Source organism: Thamnophis sirtalis, unplaced genomic scaffold (assembly GCF_051295495.1).
Source record: "Thamnophis sirtalis isolate CommonGarterSnake01/CBP01778 unplaced genomic scaffold, rThaSir2_p1.2 scaffold_6, whole genome shotgun sequence".
Lineage (NCBI taxonomy): Eukaryota > Metazoa > Chordata > Lepidosauria > Squamata > Natricidae > Thamnophis > Thamnophis sirtalis.
Genome location: NW_028261386.1, coordinates 65,821,874 through 65,844,854, shown reverse-complemented (window position 1 = coordinate 65,844,854; position 22,981 = coordinate 65,821,874). Strand labels below are relative to the sequence as shown.

Below are 22,981 nucleotides of genomic sequence, written 5' to 3'. Positions count from 1 at the left end.
TGAGAGGTAAAAAAACCTCTTTATTTTTATCACAGCAGGAATAAGTAGTAGCATGGTATCTTTTACTCATTTTGTTTTTTTCAAACCTAAGAAATTCATTAAAACTTTTTTTGTTTTGCACGCTTGCTCCCTAATTCTTTTATTTCTTCATCCTGCAGTTTTTCCAAGTATAAAATCATTTTGGAAATCCATATAATTCATGTTTAAAGTTGTGCACATATATAACCCAAATTTCACCTTTAAAAAACACAGTCCTAGGCCTGGAAAATATGTTACCTCTTCATTCCAATCATAAAGTTATATGAGTTATATGAATTCCTCATGCATGTTCAATAATGGATACTGGAAAAGTGTGCAGAAAGATTAACATGGAGAGAGTTCAAAAGAAAGATGAAAGTATATTGTTACAAAGAGTACCATAAACTACAAGAAAAATAAAACAATATAAGTAGATCCTGGACTAAGTAAAGACTTCCATTGAAGCAATAGGGTAAAGAAATTCACATTCTTTGGCATATGCTTCACTAGTTGCTGAATAAGAATGTTGGCAAGGTTGAGGAAGATAGAAGGGCTAGAAAAAAGCTAAATTGGATTGACAGAATTAAAGAGATTGGGCTCTCCTTTAAAGAATTGTTGGATTATTGCTGCAAATACATCAGCACGACGAGCACTGATCTGTGCATTTATTGGGAATCAATCAGGAGTCAATGGCCTTTATCCAATTAACCAAGTTAGGCACCCAGATTTTCTGGATCCCGGAGCTTGCCAAGAGGTTTGTAGATTTAATAGGTAAAAGGGTGCTTATTTATGAGATTCATCTATTGTACTGCCTCGATCAAAGCAGACTCTAGGTGGCATACTGATACTAAAGATTGAAAGCTCACAAAATGACTACTGATAAAATAAGGATCAGGTTACTTTATCCACTCATAGGTCCACGACATCTTTCCCACCACTCGCTAAATGAATGTTTCTGTGCTGAATTAACTCAACTGCCAATGTTCACACATGATAAACCATAAACTAAGCTAGATTCCAGCCATACCGACCTAGAAACGTGACAACTGCATTTAATTTACTGTTCTAACCGAACGCGTATACCGTAACGGAAAACACAACCCCAGCAGCAACAAGCGCCCCATAACTTTAAAGGCAGACTCCAGTCTTCGCACAAAGAAAACGCTTGTACTACAACACCCAAGATGCAGAGCGGTGAGCACAAAGGCAGGCTTCGGGCCGCGCGGCATGCTGGGCGTTGTGGTCTACATGGGTGCCTGGACTTTCCCTCGTTCTCGCGAGGAGGGCGGGGTCGAGGTGGGGCTTGAGAAGCGCGCGGGTTGAAAGCTTGGCGCGCTGGGTTGATTTTGCGGCGAATGGCGAAAAGTGTCTGTCGCCGGGTGACGGTTCGGCGCTGACCCGGTCCCAGCAGTTGCGCTCCTGCATCAGGTACTTTGGGGGGGGGGGGGGGACGACGACACATTTTTCATTCACGGGCTTTGAGAATTCAGGAGCTGGACGCGAGAGAGTGCCTTCATTAAAAGGAAAGTGAGATCGTCTCCCGGGATATTTAAGACCCAAACTACTATAAAAGTTATGCGTAGAGCACACACTGCCTGTGTTTTAGTAAAATAAACACGCTGCGGCTTTGTCTCTTTCGCCAATTGAATGCAAAGTGATTAAAGCGCGGGTTGTCCTTTGAATTCAATGGCGCGAGTAAGAATGTTGATGGAGGAAAAAAAAGAAAACTTCGCAATCTTTATCTAGTGATCTAAGGTCTTTATTAAATCCATTGTTTTCAGTGCCACTTGGCGTGCCTGGCTTGCTACTTCAGCATCTGCAGCTCTGCTTAAAACTTTTACTTGCAGAGGATATTTAACTGTTATTTACTATTTACGTACAGAAAACTTTTACTGCACAGGTACAGTATAGGTGGTACCTTGCTCAACAGTAGTAACTGTGAAAGGGATCTTGGAGTCCTAGTGGACAACCATTTAAATATGAGCCAGCAGTGTGCAGCAGCTGCCAAAAAAGCCAACAGAGTTCTAGGCTGTATAAACAGAGGGATAGAATCAAAATCACGTGAAGTGTTAATACCACTTTATAATGCCTTGGTAAGGCCACACTTGGAATACTGCATTCAGTTTTGGTCACCACGGTGTAGAAAAGATGTGGAGACTCTAGAAAGAGTGCAGAGAAGAGCAACAAAGATAATTAGGGGACTGGAGACTAAAACATATGAAGAACAGTTGCAGGAACTGGGTATGTCTAGTTTAATAGAAAGAAGGACTAGGGGAGACATGATAGCAGTGTTCCAATATCTCAGGGGTTGCCACAAAGAAGAGGGAGTCAAACTATTCTCCAAAGCACCTGAGGGCAGAACAAGAAGCAATGGGTGGAAACTAATCAAGGAGAGAAGCAACTTAGAACGGAGGAGAAATTTCCTGACAGTTAGAACAATTAATCAGTGGAACAGCTTGCCTCCAAAAGTTGTGAATGCCCCAACACTGGAAGAAGATGTTGGATAGCCATTTGTCTGAAACGGTATAGGGTTTCCTGCCTAGGCAGGGGGTTGGACTAGAAGACCTCCAAGGTCCCTTCCATCTCTGCTATTGTATTATTGTATATCTGCTTCAAATGAAAGAATTTTCTCTACTTTAATACATTTTTTCCTCCCCGTCACCTTCCTATGAAAGGGTTGGTCATTTGTATTGTTTTAAAGATTTCTTTGAAGCTTGCATAGGATCCTTCTAGGACTAGGTGGGATAAGAATGGGAAGCAGGGGGATGCAACAACTTGGACCTGAGAAAGTAATTCAGCAGCTTTCCAAATACAGTGAATAGCTGTCCCTTTTTCTTAGATGTTGTGTTACTGCTAATTCCCCCCCCACCAATACTATCAAAGGATTTGATGGATTTTGAAGAGCAGGAAAAGAGAGAAAGGCATGAACTAGAGATGAAAATATGTCTTGCATATTTATTCCTGAAAGTTGATCCTAATGTCATAATATCCTCATATATAAAAATCAGTTCTCGGTACAAGTGAATGTGAAAGCAAGTTCTGTTGGTGCATGCTACAACATACCAGTTACTAGTTACTAATATTTTATATATTATTTCATTGATTAACAATGTCTCTGATTAATCAAATTAATACATCCTGATGAGGGTGTAATAGTCTCTTTTGCACTAGAGGTCCATTGCCACTTTGGAAATCTTATTGATGTGTGTTGTAAAGTTTCCTGGCCCAGCTCAGGAGCAATTATGAATCTGTTGGCTTTGTGTTTCTTTACTTTGCTTTCAGAATTCAACTGATACGATACAATGGGAATCCAAGGGTTGCTCCAGTTTATCAAAGAGGCAGCTGAACCAACTCATGTAAAGAAGTACAAAGGACAAGTAGTTGCTGTAGACACTTATTGCTGGCTGCACAAAGGAGCCTATGCATGTGCAGAAAAACTAGCAAAAGGAGAAGCCACAGACCAGTATGTGCAAAATTATTTGACTGATAGAGTGGGTAAAATAGTTACGGAAGTGGTGGGGGTGCCTGTAACCATTTTTAGCCTTCATGCTTTAACAGGTTTCTAGGCCCACTGAAAGGCTGCAGAAGGCTTCTTTTTGGTGACATCACAGGGGAAACAGGACCCATTTTCAAAGATTTGGAGGTGTTTAAAGCTGGATATTTCTGCATTTTAGCATTTCACATGAAAATTCATGTTTCCAACCTTTGGTGATTTTGCTACCAAATTTCAGTAATATGCTTTTAACTGTTGTTATCAGCTTTAAAGGGTAGAAATTAATCTTTCTGCACCCCTTTAAGTTTTCATGCTTATTGATGTGTTCTCATGCCAAAAATTGTGGTAACAAAAAAAAAATCCCTGTCATTTTGTCACCAAATTTTGGCTGCAAACTTAAGAGTGCTTGGATTTGAAATGACAGATGCATATGGGTTGAAGGTGCACAGCCATATAAACCATTTAAGCATTTGAATGGATTTGATGGCCTCTTCTGGGGCTGATAGGCTGTGAATTTAATTCTAAATTTGAAATAGAGTTCACTGTACAGGAAAGATGGTCTCATTCTGAAAGCTGCATAAATGCTGCCCACCAATGTATTCCATCAGTAAGAAAGATGGGGAAGCTGAGCATATTAAGTATGTTGTTCAATGCATGAACTCAGAAAAATAACAGAACTTAATTTCTTTTTCATGTTAATTGCTTGTGAAAACTTTAAACAAATGATTTAAATCCCATTTAAAAATAGTAATAGTAAATAGTTATGAATAATTGGCGCAAAGAGTTACAGCCCAAATTTAAAAATATTTGGAAAAGAAGATAATCTTTTTAAATCCATACACTTTTCTTAATGTACAAAATGAAATATTTTTCTCTTGTAGGGTGTGTTTACTACAGTTAATTAAGTCAAATGACGTTCTTCATTTACTTCTGTAAGCTAAATATTTGACTAGGCACAAAATATAGATTTAGCTACATTGACATAAACCGCAACCACGGCTGATCATGTTGCTACCCTAATCTAATGGCAATTTTGTTATTGCAAGGCGAAGTTGGCCTTGTTATACAAACCATATGTTATGTTTCAAGATGTCGTGACAAATGTATGAGGCTGGTGTTTCTTTTCACAGATACGTAGTTTATTGCATGAAACTTGTTGATATGCTTTTATCATTTGGAGTTAAACCAATTCTGGTATTTGATGGATGCACTCTGCCTTCAAAAAAAGAAGTTGAAAAAGCAAGAAGAGAGTAAGTTATGTTTGTGTATACTAAGAAGCTGGGGATGTTCCTTTTTTAATCTTTCCAACTCAGCAGAATATTGGAAAGAAATTGGGATTCTGCTTTCTAGCAGAATAATACTTCAAAAACAAAATGGGACCAAATTCTGTAAGAAGGTTCAAATTAGCAAAAGATAGATTGAGATCAAAATGGACTGGATCTGACTGGGCATTACAGAGAGAAAGAGAAATCCCCAAGTAGAGACCATTCTCTACAAGTTGGGAAACATGTAGGTATCTCTCTACTATTATTAAGTAATAGCAATGAACAAGAGCTGTGGTGACTCAGTGGCTTAATGACACTGAAGATGGTCTCTTCTCCAACAGTTCAAATCTTAGCACTTCATGTCAGGGTGAGCTCCCAACACTCATCTCAGTTTCTGTTCACCTAACAGTTCGAAAGCCTATTCTATGTGAGTAGATAAATACTGTAGGTACCACATTGGTAGAGAAACAAATGCTCCATTTAGGCATTCCTGCCCACTCTAAACCTTCCTGATTGTGGCGTTTATTTGGTGACTCCGGAAGGGGCTGTGGATGATGCTGCAGGAAAAGCTGCTCATCTTTCTGGTACAAAGCCCTTCTGTGGTGCACCTTGTCCTACAACACAGCTGCTAAATTGGCAGCTGAACTATTCCTCTGCAATAGCATTATGGTCTTCTGAATAATGTAATAATGCCATTGCTAATAACAATAATAGTAATGAACATATTATTACTGGACTTTATATTATTGATTATTGTTGTCTTTTATATCTGATTCTTAAGCTTTTATATGGTAAATCTCCAAAATGTAAGGATAGTTTTGGGGAGAATAGCACAATATTCTATTTATTTGTTATAAATGTGAGATTCTTAGACAATGTATTTGTTATGTTATTTTGAAGAAAACGACAAACAAATCTCCTAAAAGGGAAACAGCTGCTCCGTGAAGGGAAATTATCAGAAGCAAGAGAATGCTTTGCTCGCAGCATTAATGTTACACATGCAATGGCTTGTGAAGTGATTAAAGTAAGTGTTTATATTAGCAGGTTCCCTACTATGAATTCCACTTTCCATGTCTTGATTATGACATTTGCCTTTGCTATCAATCTTAAGCTTGCATAACTTAGTTTAGAGGAAAACAACGAATTGTGCTTATTATTTTGTAACCTTTAGTGGTGAATTTATAATAAAATATGTAATTTGAGACAAAAGCATTTTTCCACAATTACTAAATTTAAAAGCTGGGGGAAATATCTATCTACAACCCCCCTTCTGCCCCATTTTTTTCTATCTAGGATACATATAAACCTAATACTGATCTGATTGCAAGATTTGTGTGGACTGTGTACATTGCTACATAAAAATTTATGGACCATTAGTAGTCTGGTATGACTGGATTCTTTTAGAAGTGTATTTAGGTTTACAAGGATTTCAATTGATAACAGCCTTTGTACAGTCTCTTCATTTCTCCTTTACTTCTCTTTCTCCCCTCCCCCAGTGTGGGTTAGACTGGCAACATGTTCCCCAGCAAGGAAGTGTGTGTCCCCAAGTTTCTATGGCCTAAGTCTGTGGGAAGAAAACATTTCTGTAGCTAAATAGTAAAAGCTGGTTCAAGAACTAGAAAAGGCCAGGTAGTCCTTGACTTACAATTCAAAGTTACAATGGAGCTGAAAAAAGTGACTTATGACCATTTTTCACATTTACAACCAATGCAGCCTGCCCGCAGTAAGGTGATCAAAATTCAGGTGCTTGGCAACTAATATTTATGACGGTTGCAGTGTCCCAAGATCACATGATCCACATTTGCAGTCTTCTGATAAGCAAAGTCATTGGGGAAGCCAAATTCACTTAACAACTCTGTCACTAACTTAACAACTACAACGATTCTCTTAACGATTGTGGCAGGAAAGGTTATAAAATGGGGCAAAACTCATTAACAAATGTTTCACTTAGCAATATAAATGTTGGGCTCAATTGTGGTTGTAAGTTGAGGACTACCTGTATACAGAGTGTAATTCATGAATTCAAGTTGGGCAAAAGCAGCTGGATTTCATTAGATTAGATTAAATTAGATTAGATTATAGAAAGTTCCACTTTAAGCATGTGATTTATCCAAGGAGATACAACTTGACTATTGCAACTAGAGCCCCGGAGAGCTAGTTTTTTTGTCCTAAACTCAAAGAGTAGCTTTCCAGGATCCCAGACGCAATATTCAAGTTGTATCTAGCAGGTGAACTGTTCATTTATTATAGTTCTATATGTTAATGTGTGGTATTATAATGGGCATTTTGAATGATGCATTATTTTTGTTTGTTTGTTTGCTTGCTTGCAGGCTGCCCGAGCTCGAGGAATAGATTGTCTTGTTGCGCCTTATGAAGCTGATGCTCAGTTAGCTTATCTGAACAAAGCTGGCATGGTCCAGGCTATAATTACAGAGGATTCTGATCTCCTCGCTTTTGGATGCAAAAAGGTAGGAAGTCTACATGGGAAATCACTCCTTGATCCTGTTTGGTCCAGTGCAGGGTCTTCACTTGCTCATCTGCCTTTGCATTCCCTTCCCTTGCCAGTGTTAAATATAGCAAAATATAGGTATATCTTAAGTTAGTTAAGGCAGACTTGAACAACCAGCCTAAAAAGAGCAAGCAATATGGTTTAGAAATTGGCAGTGTGCAATTTATACAAACAAACACGGATGCTTAGATTTCACTTTTTTCCATATGAGGGAGAATTTGCTTTCATATGCTTAGATCCGAAACTTGATATTTCTAAAGAGAAATCAAAATGTGTGCATATGTGGGCATATGAACACATGTGCTTGTAAATATACATGTGTATGCCCTTGAAATATTTAATTTTGATGTCATCGTTACAAGGAGGTAGGTGACTATTATGTTGAAAAGGCATAATTTATTAAGAACATTTAGGGAGTTCATGGCAGAAGTGAGAATAAAACTGGGGACTTTTAATTTGTGCTGCATCTCTTTGTCACTACTTTGTACATCATCTCTGCCCTGAACTTATAAATATTTGTGATAAGGGCACGTAAAATAAAATGTTCTGCTAATTGCTTTGTAATTAAATCCTCATTAGGCTTAAAATTAAAATAACATTGTACAATGGAACTCTAATTTTTTATTTATTCCAACTGTAAAATCCTCCAAAGTCTTACATCAATTCACTTAATGTTTCCTTACATCAAAAATATTCCAATAGCTTTTCTAGTGTGCAGCACCAGGTTATCAGCACTAGATAAAATTAGTAATGTTCAATAGCATCAAAATGGTGAGTGGGTTTTTTTAGGGCAATCAAAGCCCCTTCCCTTTTTGCATGCACATTGAAATGAGGCAGAAGTTTGAACACCTGATCCATTTGATGCCATTTGATGCTGTTGATACACTTGGTGGATGTTCCTTGAATATATTTATTCATTCACGATTTTATTTGCATTTCAAGGTATTTCTTAAAATTGACAAATTTGGAAATGGCTTAGAAATTGATCAAGCTCGCCTCGGAATGTGCAAACAGCTTGGGGATGTTTTTACAGAAGAGAAATTCCGCTACATGTGTATTCTTTCTGGTTGTGACTACCTTCCATCCATTCATGGTATTGGCTTAGGCAAGTCTTGCAAACTGTTAAAGATAGCCAATAACCCCGATATTATCAAGGTAATGTATTCTTTGCATCTTGATTTATCTTGTATTTTCAAAACTCCTTATCAATAACGAGGAAAATCTCTAGAACTTCAAAAATGGTGCTTTCCTCTGATGAGGGTTAAGGAAGAAACAACCCCTTGAAACTGTTTTATGAAACAATATGGTTCCCAGGATTCAAATGGTGAAGCTTCAACAGGAAAAGCATTCACCCAAGAAAAACTTTTGAATTGGGTTTAATGTCATGAATTCTCTCTCCAGTACAGTGATGGCAAATGTTTTTCTGCTCAGGTGCCAAAAGGGCGCACACGCGATAACGTGTGTGTGTGCATGCCCACACCCATAATGCAATACCGTCCCACCCCCGCGCATGCACGCTACAGTTTGTTTGGAAACAAACTTTGGGTTGGCCCATTGGGCCATATTTCTCTATCCACAGCTCCAGAGGCTTTCCTAAAGCCTGGGGAGGGTGAAAACAGCCTCCCCCTGCCCTCCAGAAGGCTGAAAAATCAGTTGGCCAGCGCGCGCATGCACATTCGAGCTTACATAGGGCAATGCCTTGCATGACCTCAGAGATGGCTCCGCATACCACAAGTTCGCCATCACAGTTCTTGTATTCTTCCCGTTTCAGAATCATATTTTAAATTCCATCTCATGCTAACATTTTCAAAACCTAGTTTTCTCACTTGGCTCTTGACAGTAAAAGTAACTGTACTATTCTTGGTTCTGAGTAGGTAATGCATTAGCAGGGAAGCAATCAAGGTAAAAATTGAAAGTGGTTAGAATTGGGGGAGAGAGACCAATTGTTGATAGCCCACTTAAGTGCCATCAAATCTCTGCGTAAGAGCTTTCTACACATACTTTTAATTACTGCCACATCTGCTTTGTCTTCAGCAGACCATCCTTGACTTTATGTATTCTAGCTGTTACCAACACCAAGTTATTCAGAGAGGGTCTATGCTGATTAATTTGCCATCTTAATTTGCCGTTCTTCCTCGGGCAGGAGTGGGCAACCTGTGGTTCCTATTGATCTATAGCTATATCCTGTATCTCTTACAATTAGCCGTGTAGCTGTGCCTGCTAGAAACTGTAGCTCAGCATCATCTGCAATGCAGCTGGTTGCCTTTCAGTATTCTAGGGCATAAAAGCATCTTAGATAACAGGTGTAATTCTGCTGTCTTTTCAGAATTCTTTTAGGCCAGTTGTCAATAAACAAATAGATCAAATAAAAAAGGCCTAATTTTTCCCCTTTCTTATCAGGGTCCCTAAAATAAGAGAAGCAGTTCATTAAACTGAGGAGGCTGCCCCTTCTCCGTAACCCTGGATCCTATGATTCTATAGGGGAATCTGTAGCTACAATTGATCAATATATTTGTCACAGGCTGCAGCACTTTGGATACAAAGGGACAAAGATGCTTGGATGATAAGTAGGTTGTACTTGTTGGCATTTCCTTAAGCAGCTGAGTCATTTCATAGTATGTCATGCAACACAATTCCACGAAAAGATGTGGCAGACACTACATGCACATTCTCACACGCTCTAAAGCTCCTTTCGCCCCTACAACTCAGAGGTGTTGCACAATCAGCAGCTAAGAATTTTCTCTGAGGAGTTCAAGGTCTCTCGTGACGGATGTCCCTGTTGCTGTGCATGCAATCTAACTTATACTAAGTCATTAAGTTGGGATGGGTGGGTTTTATATTTATTGGGTGTTCAGGCCTTTGACTTAAAACATTTCAGAATTTGCCTCACAACAATATGTGATGATCTGTAAGAGAGGCATGTGATTGTGTGTGTTGGGTAAAAATTAGTGAAGGTCTTTGGCTTTCACAGCAAATTCAAGAGTAGTCAATAGAGTGTCATCTACTTCTTTTTTGTCATAGGATAGTAGACATTAAAATAATGACATGTGAAGTGTTTGGCTTGGATCTGGAACTAACTTTCCTTCTTCCCCACTTTACCTCCTTTTTTATCTTTTTCTTTCTCTGTTTTATTTGCTTTGAGCACGGCAGCATAAATATATCTCTAAGGTTTTTTTAAAAAAGTATTTTAATATAATTTAACAATTTAATGTATTTTGGGATGTTGCTATCGCTGACAATCAGATAATTTCATTATAGTTAAGAAAGTTAATGTCAAATTTGCTACTGCTTGATACACACACAGGTATAAACACATACATACATATAGATATAGATACACACACACACAAACACACACAGACACACAGAGTGCCTGTTAAAGATTCTGAATCAAATTAAATAATCCCTCCTTTCATTTATGTTTGTGCTAGATTTCTCCTTAAAAACCCTCTTTAGTGATACATGTAGAAAGAAAATTATTTTACACATTGGCTCAAAACCCATTTGTGCATCTTTTAGTTATCCCTATAGAAAAAAAGAGGAATGATTCTGTGTTTAGGATACTCTTTACTTTAGAAAATAACTTTCTCATAACCCAGATTTTCTAGATTTTCTTCATGCAAAGTCCAAAGCACTGATATGTAGATTCATAAAGGTATTGGCTTGGATATTAACTTTCTTTCTGAACATCTGTTTCTAAGATCATTAGGGAATGATATGATAGGAGGACAGATGATTATGGAAATTGTCCCCTGATGTGACTAAAGAGATTGTTTATAAGCTAAGCACTTGTGTTTGCTATTACTCATGAACACTATTTGTTTGTTTTCCCGACAGATCATTGGAAAAATGGGACAGTATTTAAAAATGAATATTTCAGTATCTGAAGAATACATACAAGGATTTATTCGGGCTAATAATACTTTCCTCTATCAGTTGGTTTTTGACCCAGTCAGAAGGAAACTTGTTCCTTTGAATGCTTATGAAGATGATATTGAGCCAGAAACTCTAGTTTACGCTGGAAAGTATCCTTTATCAAATAAAAATGTAATATACCTAGAGAGCATAAAAATGTCACCATCAAGTTGTTTCTATGTCTTAAGGTAAAATCCTTAAGCACTTTTTGCAAAAAAAGGAATTGTTTCTAGATCAATTGCTATTTAGTTTATGTTGATCCCCTTCAGAATAGTATTGCTTGAATAAATAGTATTTTTTTTCAAATAATATAAGCCATTGGAGGAGGCCTGCCTTTTCATAAGCTCATTGAAACCTCCTGGAAAATGAAGTTGGGATTAGGCTATATGCAGTCTTAATCCCTCAGCTAGCTATTAAATTATTTAAGTTTATATCTACTTAAAACAAAGGGTAAAATTTGTTTTTCATATGTTGTAAAACTGCATGAACATTTCTATGAACTTTGCAGAGTTATGAATGCCATAAAATGAAACTATATATAAAAAAGAAAATTCTAATTAAAATGGTGTTTTTCTGAGATCGATTCATTTAGATACTTGGATGATAGGACTGCTTTTCAAATTGCACTTGGAAATAAAGATATTTTCACAATGGAGCAAATTGATGACTATGATCCTGATGTATCATCGGTAATATTTTGTATCTAAAAATTTTTTAATGGTCGAGAACAATTTTGTCCTTGTATTTCTGCTTGACTTTGAACTCAGACTTAGATAAATCTGAAGAATATAGTTATACGTTTTATGCCAAGATTTGATACATTATACTAAAAATCCTGTATCAAAACTACAATTTTAGATGATATATTTGTTAACAACCACTTGGAGGCACTGCAAACTACTTTTGTCCTTGTTGAGTCTCTTCAGGCATAAGTATCCTCTGTGCTAAATATTCTGTATTCAACACTTTAATGTGATTTGAATTGACAAGACTTTCTAGTTAACTATACTTTAGATTTGACTTTATAAGTATCTTAGGTTGGCTGTCAACAACTTCTAAGAAAGGAAGTTTTATAGATGATATGCTGATAAGTCTTCCTTTTTTTTTTTTTTTTTTTTGAATAGTCTCATATTGGAGAATTTTCTGATTTTATTGGTTTGGGCCTCATGCGATTTTTCAGAAATCATAGAAGATTAGCATAGTGTCATAGAGAATTGGAAAAGGGAAATTGTTCCTACTTTCAAAAATAGGACGAAAAGGACTCACAATTTCAGTCAATTTATATTGATACAAGCAAAACTCCAGGAGAGATTATTAAGCAGTCAGTTTAGAAAATTGTTTTGAAAACAATAGTGACTTTATTAGGAATAATTATGCCAAGCCAACCTGATTTCTTTTTTTGATAGTATCCAGTTTAGTTCACCGCAGGAATGAGGAAGACATAGTATAACAACTTCCATGAGATGTGACAAAATTGAGGGTGATCTGTTCTACATTTGGATGAATACTGTTTGGTCCCAAGCCTCTACAATATATATGGACACAGACTTGTCTGTCTGCCACAACTAAGGAGGGAGATAAGCAACCCCTTGGCTGGGAACCCAGAAAGCTATCTCTATGAAACAAGGCTTGAACTCATGAAATTCTCCCAATCTTTTTCTACAGCTGGATCAGTAAATTGCTGTTTCCTGCAAAATTCCCCTCCCGTCGCCCCACTTATAAGGTCTCCGGGAGGGGCCAATCAGTAGCTACCTGTTCCTATTTCCTTCAGTGATCCTTTTTCCAAAGCTGCTCCCTCCTCCTCGCAGCCCTACGCATACGTATGTCAGGGACAGCCTCCTTCTGTTCTTCCTCACTTCTCCCTGACTCAGACGCCACCTGGTGGCCAACAGGCCTCTCTAGTCCCTACTCTGACTCCGAACACCCCCTTCAGCCTCCAGGGCAGTCCTATAGTGTTCATCACTGTCAGATTCCACCAACAGCTCAGCCGGCCGCTGTTGCGCCACAACATATACAGAGTTAGTTAAACAATTCTATCCAACAAGCATATATTTATGGCTTCAGTTTAAACTGGAAGAAAGTTTTGACAAATTCGTACAAGTGTAGGTACTGTGTTGTTCAGCATCTTTATACATGACTTAGGTCATGGGTGTCAAACTCACAGCTTCTCATTGCCATCACGTGACTTTTTTCCCATTCATGGAGCTGGGGTGGGCGTGGTCTGCATGTGACTAGGGAGCACCAGTTTGACACCCCTGACTTAGGTAAAGTACATAAAAGTATCAGATTTGCAAACCACCTAAAGAAAGGAATAGCAAATCATTTTAGAAAACAGTAACAAGATTCAGGGATGAAATATATTGTATTTCTATGTGTTTCAATATTTATCTCCACTCCTCACAGATGAGCATTTTGCTTTCACTAAACAATTATTTATCAGCATTGGCTTTAAAAGAAGCATAACAGTCTCTTCTAAGAATGTGTAGAGGATATAGTTAAATTGACATCACACATGCTAATGTTCTGTTTATTATGATTAAAAAAAAACCACATAGCAGCATCAAACGTATTATTGAACAGTCTATTCTATAATACATGCGGCTCAGAATTCACATCACCCTTGCTTGCTAATCACTCCAGCTATTCTATGGGAAGGCATATGTTCTTTTTAATGAGAAATGTTCAGAAATCCTCCAAAAAGTTGCAAATTTAGTTCAATCTTGATAAATTCCGAGAAACAGTATACATACAAGAATTATTTCTTATTTCCCATGTTATAAAGCTATATATTGTTAATATGTAGTGTTACTATATGTTTTGTTCAAATTCTAATATAAAATTTTGGTTAATGTCAGAAATAAAGTTAAGTATCAAGATTCAGCAGAATCTTGACAAATTGGAACAATGGACAAAAACAGCAAGATAAATTTCACCAGGACAAATGCAAACTCCTGAGATCATATTTGGCAACAGTTCAGGCAGTACAAAAGAAAAAGTTCTGCTGTCTTTGGAGAGCATAATCTGGAGAAATGTTGACAGCTGCACGACATACAGCTATTTTCAAGTGTCTGAATGGCTATTTGCATAGAAGACAATACAGAATCGTTCAGAGTGAAACCAGTTTTGGCCAGTACATCAACTGGAAAAACTAAAGCCATTGCATAAGTAAAGTCATTATCTCATAGGCAGCTATATTTCAAGAGTTTCCCAATCAGAAAAGTGTTAAGGTATATATGAGTTGAAAAAATTATAACAGTCAATCTTTTCGGTAGGCTTGATCACTACTAGGTTCCCTTTGTTCAGCGTCCAATGGCTACGTACCAAAACATTGAGAAAACTCTAAACTAGTAATAAAATTAATTTCAGTGTAATTTAGAGAAACAGAGCAATATAACTTTATGTTTTTCTTTCTGTTCTTTTGGTATAGCCTGTACTACCAAGAAGCCGCAGCTGGGATGTCACTTATACTCATGAGAAATCATCCTATTTAAAGAGCATTTGGAGCAGGGACTACAAACCCTGTGTTATTACAAAAATTGTCACAAATTCAGCACCTTTGCTAGAGAAATCCACTACCCGAGGAGTTGAGCAGCTAATTAACTTAAAAGGACTCAAACTTCCTAGCAAAATGCTAGTGGCAAAAAGACCCAGGCATGGTATGATTTCTACATTTTTGTGTGTGTGTGTGTGTGTGTGTATGTATGTGTGTATATATATATGTATGTATGTATGTATGTATGTATGTATGTATGTATGTTTGTGTATATGTGTATGTATGTTGTGTATATATATATGGTGTGTGTGTATGTATATGTATATATATGTGTGTGTGTGTTATATTTGTGCTGGTAAATAAATAAAGGGAGACTTTACCAGCACAAATATAACACAAATATAACAAAGGCAACAGTAAAAATATTGGGTTTCTGTCGTGATGGACTCTTGTGACGAGCCGATTGACAGATAATGGAAGCAGTTAGCTTCCTCCCATAATTGGGGCATATCAGGGGTTGTGACTATATATATATATGTATGTATGTATGTATGTATGTATGTATATATGTATATATGTATATATGTGTGTGTGTGTGTGTGTGTGTGTGTGTGTGTGTGTGTGTGTGTGTGTGTGTATATATATATATATGAAACAAAGCCTTAATCTAATTTTACCTTTAGCATGTAAAGCTTGAATGTTCAATACAATGGTTAGGAAATATAAGCATTTACTCATAGCATCTTTCTTAATTCCTTATATTTCTTTTTTATATATCACCCAAAGGAATTATTAACAGAACACTTACATTAAAACAAACATAATTTGTTTATTTTTTAACTTTTCCATTTTTCTTTTTCTGTTTTGGGGTAAACTAATGTACAGCGATAGTATTTGTCTACTCTATTAATATCAATATATTAAAAATGCTGATGTAGATATAGTATAATTGAACTTATTTCATCTTTTATATATTTAGAAGAAGCATCAGAAGAAGAACTTTTAAGCCAGTATTTTTCTGACTCAAAAAAAACCAAAACAGAAAAATGTGATGAGAAGCAGCAACTTTTTATTGAAACATCTGCAGCCTGTGCTTCCCAGGACTCATGCAAAAATAAGGACAATTCTTGTGTTCAGCCCAGGCTTAGAAATAAATTTGCCACTATTTTTCAGAAGGAAAATGAAAACAATGGTGCAGTGGTTGTTCCAGGAACCAGAAGCAGGTATGTGTCTTTAAATTGCATTCCTGCAATTTCAGTATTTTTTTTTAAAGCAAAGTAATATTTTTTAAAAAAATCTTAAACACTATCAGTAGAATCAGATAGTATAATCAGGACTACACAATATATTATAAAATATTAATATCACAGCTACTTTATTCAATATGGAACTCTCCAGGTGAGACTGCTGGCTGATAATTCTGGGAATTGCAGTGTCTACATCAGTATTTCTCTACCTTGGCAACTTTAAGGTGTGTGGATTTCACCTCGAAAACTAAAAATAGATATTAACTAGCATGTTTTGATATTATACATAAGTAAAATATTGAGAATGGTGAGAAAGCATAGGTCTAGAGTCATGATGGCAAACCCATGGTACACATACCAGAGGTGGCACGTGGAGCCATTTGTCAGGGCACGCGAGAGGTTGCCCTGTTAGCTGACCAGTGCTGGCCAGCTGAATTTGGCCTTCTTTTGAGGCCATTTTTAGCCCTCCGGTGGCTTCCTTGAAGCCTCTGGAGCGCCAAAAAAAAGGCCCTACGGGCAAACTGGAAGTTCAGGAATGTATATCTGGTTTGCTCGTAGGACCAGTTTTAACCCTCCGGAGCGTTCAAGTCATTTCAGGTTTGCTCGTAGGTTCGTTTTTTGCCCTCTGGAGCCTTCAGGGAAGCCTCCTGAAGGCTCCGGAGGGCTAAAACTGGCCCTACAAGCAACTTCTGGTTTGCCCATGGGGCCAGTTTTTCGTGCTCTGGAGGCTTCAGGGAAGCTCCTGAAGCCGCGGGGGGGGGGCTGTTTTCGCCCTTCCCATGATCCTATAAAGCCTCTGGAGCCTGGGGCGGGTGAAAAAACCATGCCAAAAACGGGAGGAGCACTGGTCATGCACACATGTGCTCTAGGGTCATGCGTATAGCATTATGGGTGTGGCATGCCCGCGCACGATCCCTCTGCGCTCCCCCCACTTTTGGCACGTGAGCCAAAAAAGGTTCAACATCACTGGTCTAGAGGTTGTTATAATTAGCTTCTAATTATTATGTCCATAATTTTAACATACATTAATAATTTATTATCAGTAAAACTAACATTTTAACATGATTAGATTAACGCACACATCTTTTTATATTATCTCTCATTTCCTCCTATACTCACTCAATGTATGTTAGATTTTTCTGCAACATTGGAGATCTGCCTGAGACTATATCGAACAACAAAACTGACCTGCCTCTACAGGACAATGAGGCTGATAGTCCAACTAAGGAAATAAAGAAATTAACAGAAGACCACAGTCCCTGTTCATTGGAGACTGAAGAAATAGAAAGAAAGGTCTCAACCACACCTGGGGTAGGACAGTCCAGCTGTTTCACTTGGTCTAGAAACTTTGCAGAGAAATCTTCGATTCCTAGCCTATCACAAAGCATAGCACTGCTAAAGCAGTATCAAAGACCCAGTAAAGACACAGGGAAAGACAATAGTGTGACTGGATCACAAATAACCTCACCAGCAAATAAAGAGTCTGATGAAGAGTCATCACCTTTAAAAGAACAGCGGTGTTTATCAAAGCAGAATTTTGACAAGCTGTTGCAAAGCAAGGTGGATACTTCAGAAAAGTCCCCAGTGACCAAGAAAAATGCTGCTCCTGCCAAAGTAAGATTTTCTTTGTTTTAGTTAAGCAGTTTATTAAATTGTCATGGCATTCTCAAGGGATTGTCCAAATCTGTTCTTATTTGTTGCAATTGTTACACATCTGGCTCTCCATTTATAAAGTAACTTATGAAACCTCAAAGTCTGCTTGCCTGCCTGCCTGATAGTCTGTGTACTGCTGTAAACTAATATATTTTAATTTGATTGACTGTTAAGAGTGTCGGAACATGTCAAGCAATGAGATATCTTCATTTTCTAATAGACATTCCAATATATATCGTCATTGGTTTTAATAGGGCTGACGTTCATGGAAGCTGGTACAGGATTATAACTGTTGTGTCACTTTGCTAGTTATTGGAAATTAATTCTAATCTCACTTTTAAGGAGCACAGTGGATTACAAAATCATAACTCTTTTACTGTACTTCATTTAGGCATAGCTTTACTTTTAAAAATGACACAAGAGTTCACATTTAAAGTAAAATAATGCCTATCTTTTTTTAATGGCAGGAAACTGACAGCAGTCCAGAACCAGGTGATAATCTGAATTCTCAGATCCTTCCATTTTCAGAATGTAGAGATAATAAGAGCACAGTTTCCAAAAATATGGTATATCTTTTTCCTCTTTTTTCATTTTAAGTTCTTGTTTTCTATCTAAATACTAAAGTATGACTTGAAGACAGGACCTGTTTTAATATGCATGGATTATAATATATTCTTGATATTATTTATGATCAGCACCCTCCTGTGATATAACTAAAATATTACTCCTCCCCTCTGATACCTCAGAGCTATTCCTAGTCCTTTGAAAGTACAGGCAATCCTTGACTTAGAGCAGTTCAATTAGCGACTGTTTGAAATTACAACGGCATTGAAAAATGTGACTTACAATAGTTTTTCACACTTAACGTCCCTTGCAGCAATGGTCATCTGATCAACATTCAGATGCTTGGCCACAGATTCATATCTATGACAGTTGTGGTGTCCCAGGGTCATGTGATTCCATTTTGCAACCTTCTGACAAGTAAAATCAAATGGGGAAGCCAGACTGACTTAACAAAGTTAACCACTTCAGTGATTCGCTTAACAACATGGCAAGAAAGATTGTACAATGGGACAAAACTCGCTTAACAAATTTGTCACTTAGCAACTTATGTGGTCAAAAGTTGAGGACTCCCTGTATACATTAGGGTTGTCATATAACTCAGGTTAGGGCTGCAGTAGCTTCTTGCAAGTATATAGGGCTCTTTTCAAATAGCTAAAACTGCAACTGAGCTATTTGATGTGAGCTTCAGACTTTGGCCTCTATCTTCTTTCACCTTTATTTTAAACGGAAGTAGTTTGGCATCATATGCAAATTTTTTGAGCTTGTTTCAACCAAAGTAAACCTTAAATAAAACCTGAAAATCTTTGATTTGATCCTCACATCTATCATAAAATTATTAAGTTGCCTAAGGCATCCCAGCTCAGGCTGCCAAATGCAGTACAATCAATAAGGCTTATTTATTTAAGCATGTATGGAGTGCTTTAAATCATGCAAATCTTATTATTTCAGATCATGTTTTTTATTTCACCTCTTGCACAAAAGGGAAAGAAAGAATATGGAACGCTCTCCTCAAGCGTACCACAGTGATCTACATCATGGTTTCAGTCAAACTTGTGCAGCATTTTTTAAACTGAGAAATTATTGTATATGCTAGAACCATCTAAAACACTGTATTTGGTTTCATTTTAAAATCAGATTTATTTAAGTACAAGTTATATATATTTATAATGTTCCACTCTGATCATAAGATTTTGGATTAGATTGAACACATCTGGTTTCAATAATTGATCACACATGGTAACATTGGAATTTTTTTCTGTTTCTTTAATTTAGCTTTTCTTAGTGGGAGAATATTGTTAATTTTCCTTCAGGAAATGATATGATTAGTCATTTGATCCCTATTGAGTAAAAATTCTGATACTATATTTATCAGGAGATAATGAACACTGAGCAATGAATCCTCATATATAGATACACTGAAATATAACAGCTGATATATATTATTTTAGCTTTTCTTTTGATGATTTTTTTGTTTTTTTAAATTATCTGCTGTAAGCCATTTTTAATAAGCTTTGCCTACAGAACCCTCAAACTGTCATTAGTTGATTAAATACTTCTTTATATTCTTCAGAATTATACTGACATCTTGTGGTTAGTTACTTCTTTTTTTCCCATTCTTGAGGTATACGTATATTAACCATTGTTTGCGTAATTGTATTTGTATTTTAACAATAATATGGTTTAGATTATTGTTTTCAGTGTGTTTTAATACTGGTTAACATTACAAAAAAATAGCATGGCGTTCTCTCTCTCTCTCTCTCTCACACACACACACACACACACTCCTTAGATTTTAATAGGTGAAACTATTTCAGAAATACTTTGGGGTGAGTTTGCATAACAATTAGATTAAATGGAATTGTTTCTGGTTATTATATTCTAAGAAGTCCTACTATTTTCTCAGCATGTTATATGAATCATGCGCTCCCACTAACCCTATTTGTTTCGATGTAGCATCAAATGAAAATCCAGTTGTGCGTTTTTAATTTGGGTTTAGAGTTAAGTGTGCTCTACAAATCCAGTCTTTAAGTGCTTGAAATGATATGCATGTTCAACTATAAAAATGTTTTTAGTAGCTGTCAAGTAACTTCGAGTCCTTGGTGCTCTCTGAGCTAGGCAGTTTCCTTGCAGTGGCTTCATTGCCAAACTAGGTAATGTACCTGGACTGATGATGTTACCTAGTTTGGTAATGAAACATCTGCAAGGAAATCACCTAACTGAGAACACCAAGTATCCCACAGTTCATCCCTGAAGTTACAAATATTTTCTTCTATCAGTGTCTACTCTTTACAGGGACAATTTATAATTCACTGAAACAAAATAATTTTTTTACTCTCTCTCTCTCCCTCTTCCCCTCTCCCTCTCTGTCTTCAGATTCCTGCATTATGTAGAACAAATTCTCTAAAATCTCCTATGGTGGAAAAACATAAATTATTGATGCCCGCCAAAGTTAGTGGCTTAAGCAAGAAAATAACAAGTATAAAGAAAAAACATCATGATACTGAAAACAAGTCAGGACAGCAAGTGAAAATTAATGATCTCTGGAAGAGCTTCCAGTTCAAAAGGTGAATCTCTTTGAATCTAAATGTTTATTTGTTTTATTTTAATCTTCTGTGGAGAAAGGGAAGTATTGGTGAAACAATACATGGTCCCAAAACATGGCATTAGCTTAATGACTTTTCAACAGAACAGTGCATTTACAATCCTTAAAGTAACCATTTGAATCCCCAGAGAATTAAGTTTGTCTGTTGATGGAGGCTGCCAAGAGTGGCTCACATTTGAAAAGGGAGGGGGGGACATAAATATTTAAAAGAATTCATTTTGCCTCTAATTTTAGGAATATTTGTTGAATTCCATCCTCTTTAAATGATTAGGAATAAAATATATTCCAAGGAAACTTTTATCTCCTGTGGTTGAAGCTGTCAGGCTTGGAAGGCATGTTTGTATGAGGCCTCAAGCCTGCCACATATTCAAACATTCCTTCCCAGAGAGTCAAGGCCATCTTGCCCCTGCACCTGGACAGATGTGGATAGGTGGAACTGCCAGCATTGCAGTGGGTAATTGGACCATGTGATGGACTTGTGGTGTGGTGGCAAGATCTTGAACTTTCAACTGGGTGGGGAAAACCTGGAAGCTTCAGATTCGGGTTTTCCCAGATGTGCCAACATGGCTCTTCTAATAAATTGGAACTTTGAGGAATCTCTAGCCTTGGACTCTTACTGGATTGGCGATGCTATTTAGAACCCTCACATTAGCTTTATTAACTGCATAATTCTTCCACTGGCTTTAATATTTGCATTTATCTACAGATAATTGATTTAACTCTGATTTCTTTATATATCTCTTTACTCATAACAAAATATATATGTTCTAAGGGTTATTTTTAAGGTCGGAGCAAAATCAAACTATCAGATCTTCTTACCGATTCCTCTTCTATGTCTGCTAAAGTATTAATTTTTATCTCAGAGGCAGTTTTCAGAAACAACTTTTCATTCTTTCTAGCTTCATTATTTTCCCATAAAGCAGTTTCTCCTTGGCTTTGCTGGTACCTCCTGCTGCTGTGGAATAAAAAGCTTGTAGCTTCTTCAGAGAAAAGCAGTGTATCCTCTTCCCATCTTGGGTAATTGACTTTGGCAGGACTTATTTTCCAAAAGTAACGGAGAGAGAGAAAAAATCATCCATCCAGTTGTTTTTATTGGTGTGCAGTAAAAATGTAGCCCCAAGGAGACTGACAATAAATTCAATTCACTTTAAACTTTGTTAATACTCATCTTTACCACTATTAACCATACTTTTTTTTTCTTTTAGGGAATCAGAAATACTACCTTCCTGTAGAAAATCAAAACCATTGTCTCCAATTAAAGATAATAACCAACTCCCTCCAGACACATGTGATGAAACTTTTGATAACTGCAATGGAAAATATTTTAGTGAAGTGGTACTGCAGACCTGAGCAATTCTGTAATCCCTGTTCAATTTCTGTATGAATTTAGATTACTTCTGGACACGAAAAAAGCAAAGTAACACTTGTACATATATATAGATATATAGACTTCAGCTGACATTATCAACTTCTGTTTTGAAAGAAGCAAATTGAAACAATATTATGCTTTTTGCTGCATTGAATAAAATCTTTTGATACAAACAGATTGCTTGACTATATAATGTATACGAATGCAAGAAAACTTTTGGAAAAAAGTCAGCAAATTGAACAATGAATAATTTAGATTACAAAAGATCATGTTAAATCTCTGCAACAAAGTGGGTCCAGATAATTCATTAAAGGAAGTAAAATCTGAAAAGTTAGGAAAACAGGTATTACATTTAAATATATAAATTATATTTTATAATTAAAATTTATTACGCTGAATTTCATACAACCATAATCAAGGGGGGATGATAGTGGATTACAAAGACGTCCTTGAATGGTGGCAGTTCTTTAAAATATCTAAATATATGCATGCGTACTCTAAAATTGAAGGAAGTGCTTCCCTCTTGTAACTCCGCCGAAACTCGTTATTTTCCTAGCAGTACTCATCACCCAGATTTCTTATTAGAACAATGAATGTTTCACGTAAAAGGCACTTAAAATGCAATTACAGTACATGTCCAAGTTGTAGAGAGGGAATTGGTGGTCAAAATTAATTTGATTGTATTGGTTTGAATACACTGAGGGTTTAAAACACAGAATTTGGATTTAAGATAGTTTCACTTCTGGTCCAAACTACTTGGGCATTAGACAAAGCCTGCAACAAAATACAACCCGTAGGCTGTGTGTGATCTGCCAAGCAGCAGTCTGAGGTCCATTTTGAAAAATAATCTACT

General features: G+C 36.8%; 1 protein-coding gene across 1 annotated transcript; it reads left to right on the top strand.

Moving 5' to 3' along the window:
* Positions 1 to 1,358: 1,358 nt before the first annotated feature.
* On the top strand, positions 1,359 to 22,172 carry EXO1 (exonuclease 1). The gene is made up of 14 exons (XM_087719125.1): positions 1,359 to 1,446; positions 3,301 to 3,481; positions 4,642 to 4,761; positions 5,677 to 5,800; positions 7,107 to 7,244; positions 8,228 to 8,440; positions 11,123 to 11,310; positions 11,793 to 11,889; positions 14,628 to 14,856; positions 15,673 to 15,916; positions 17,074 to 17,554; positions 18,061 to 18,159; positions 20,531 to 20,721; positions 21,965 to 22,172. The coding sequence occupies exons 2-14, from the start codon at positions 3,321 to 3,323 to the stop codon at positions 22,107 to 22,109; spliced, it is 2,430 nt and encodes an 809-aa protein (XP_087575251.1). The 5' UTR covers positions 1,359 to 1,446; positions 3,301 to 3,320; the 3' UTR covers positions 22,110 to 22,172.
* Positions 22,173 to 22,981: the final 809 nt, after the last annotated feature.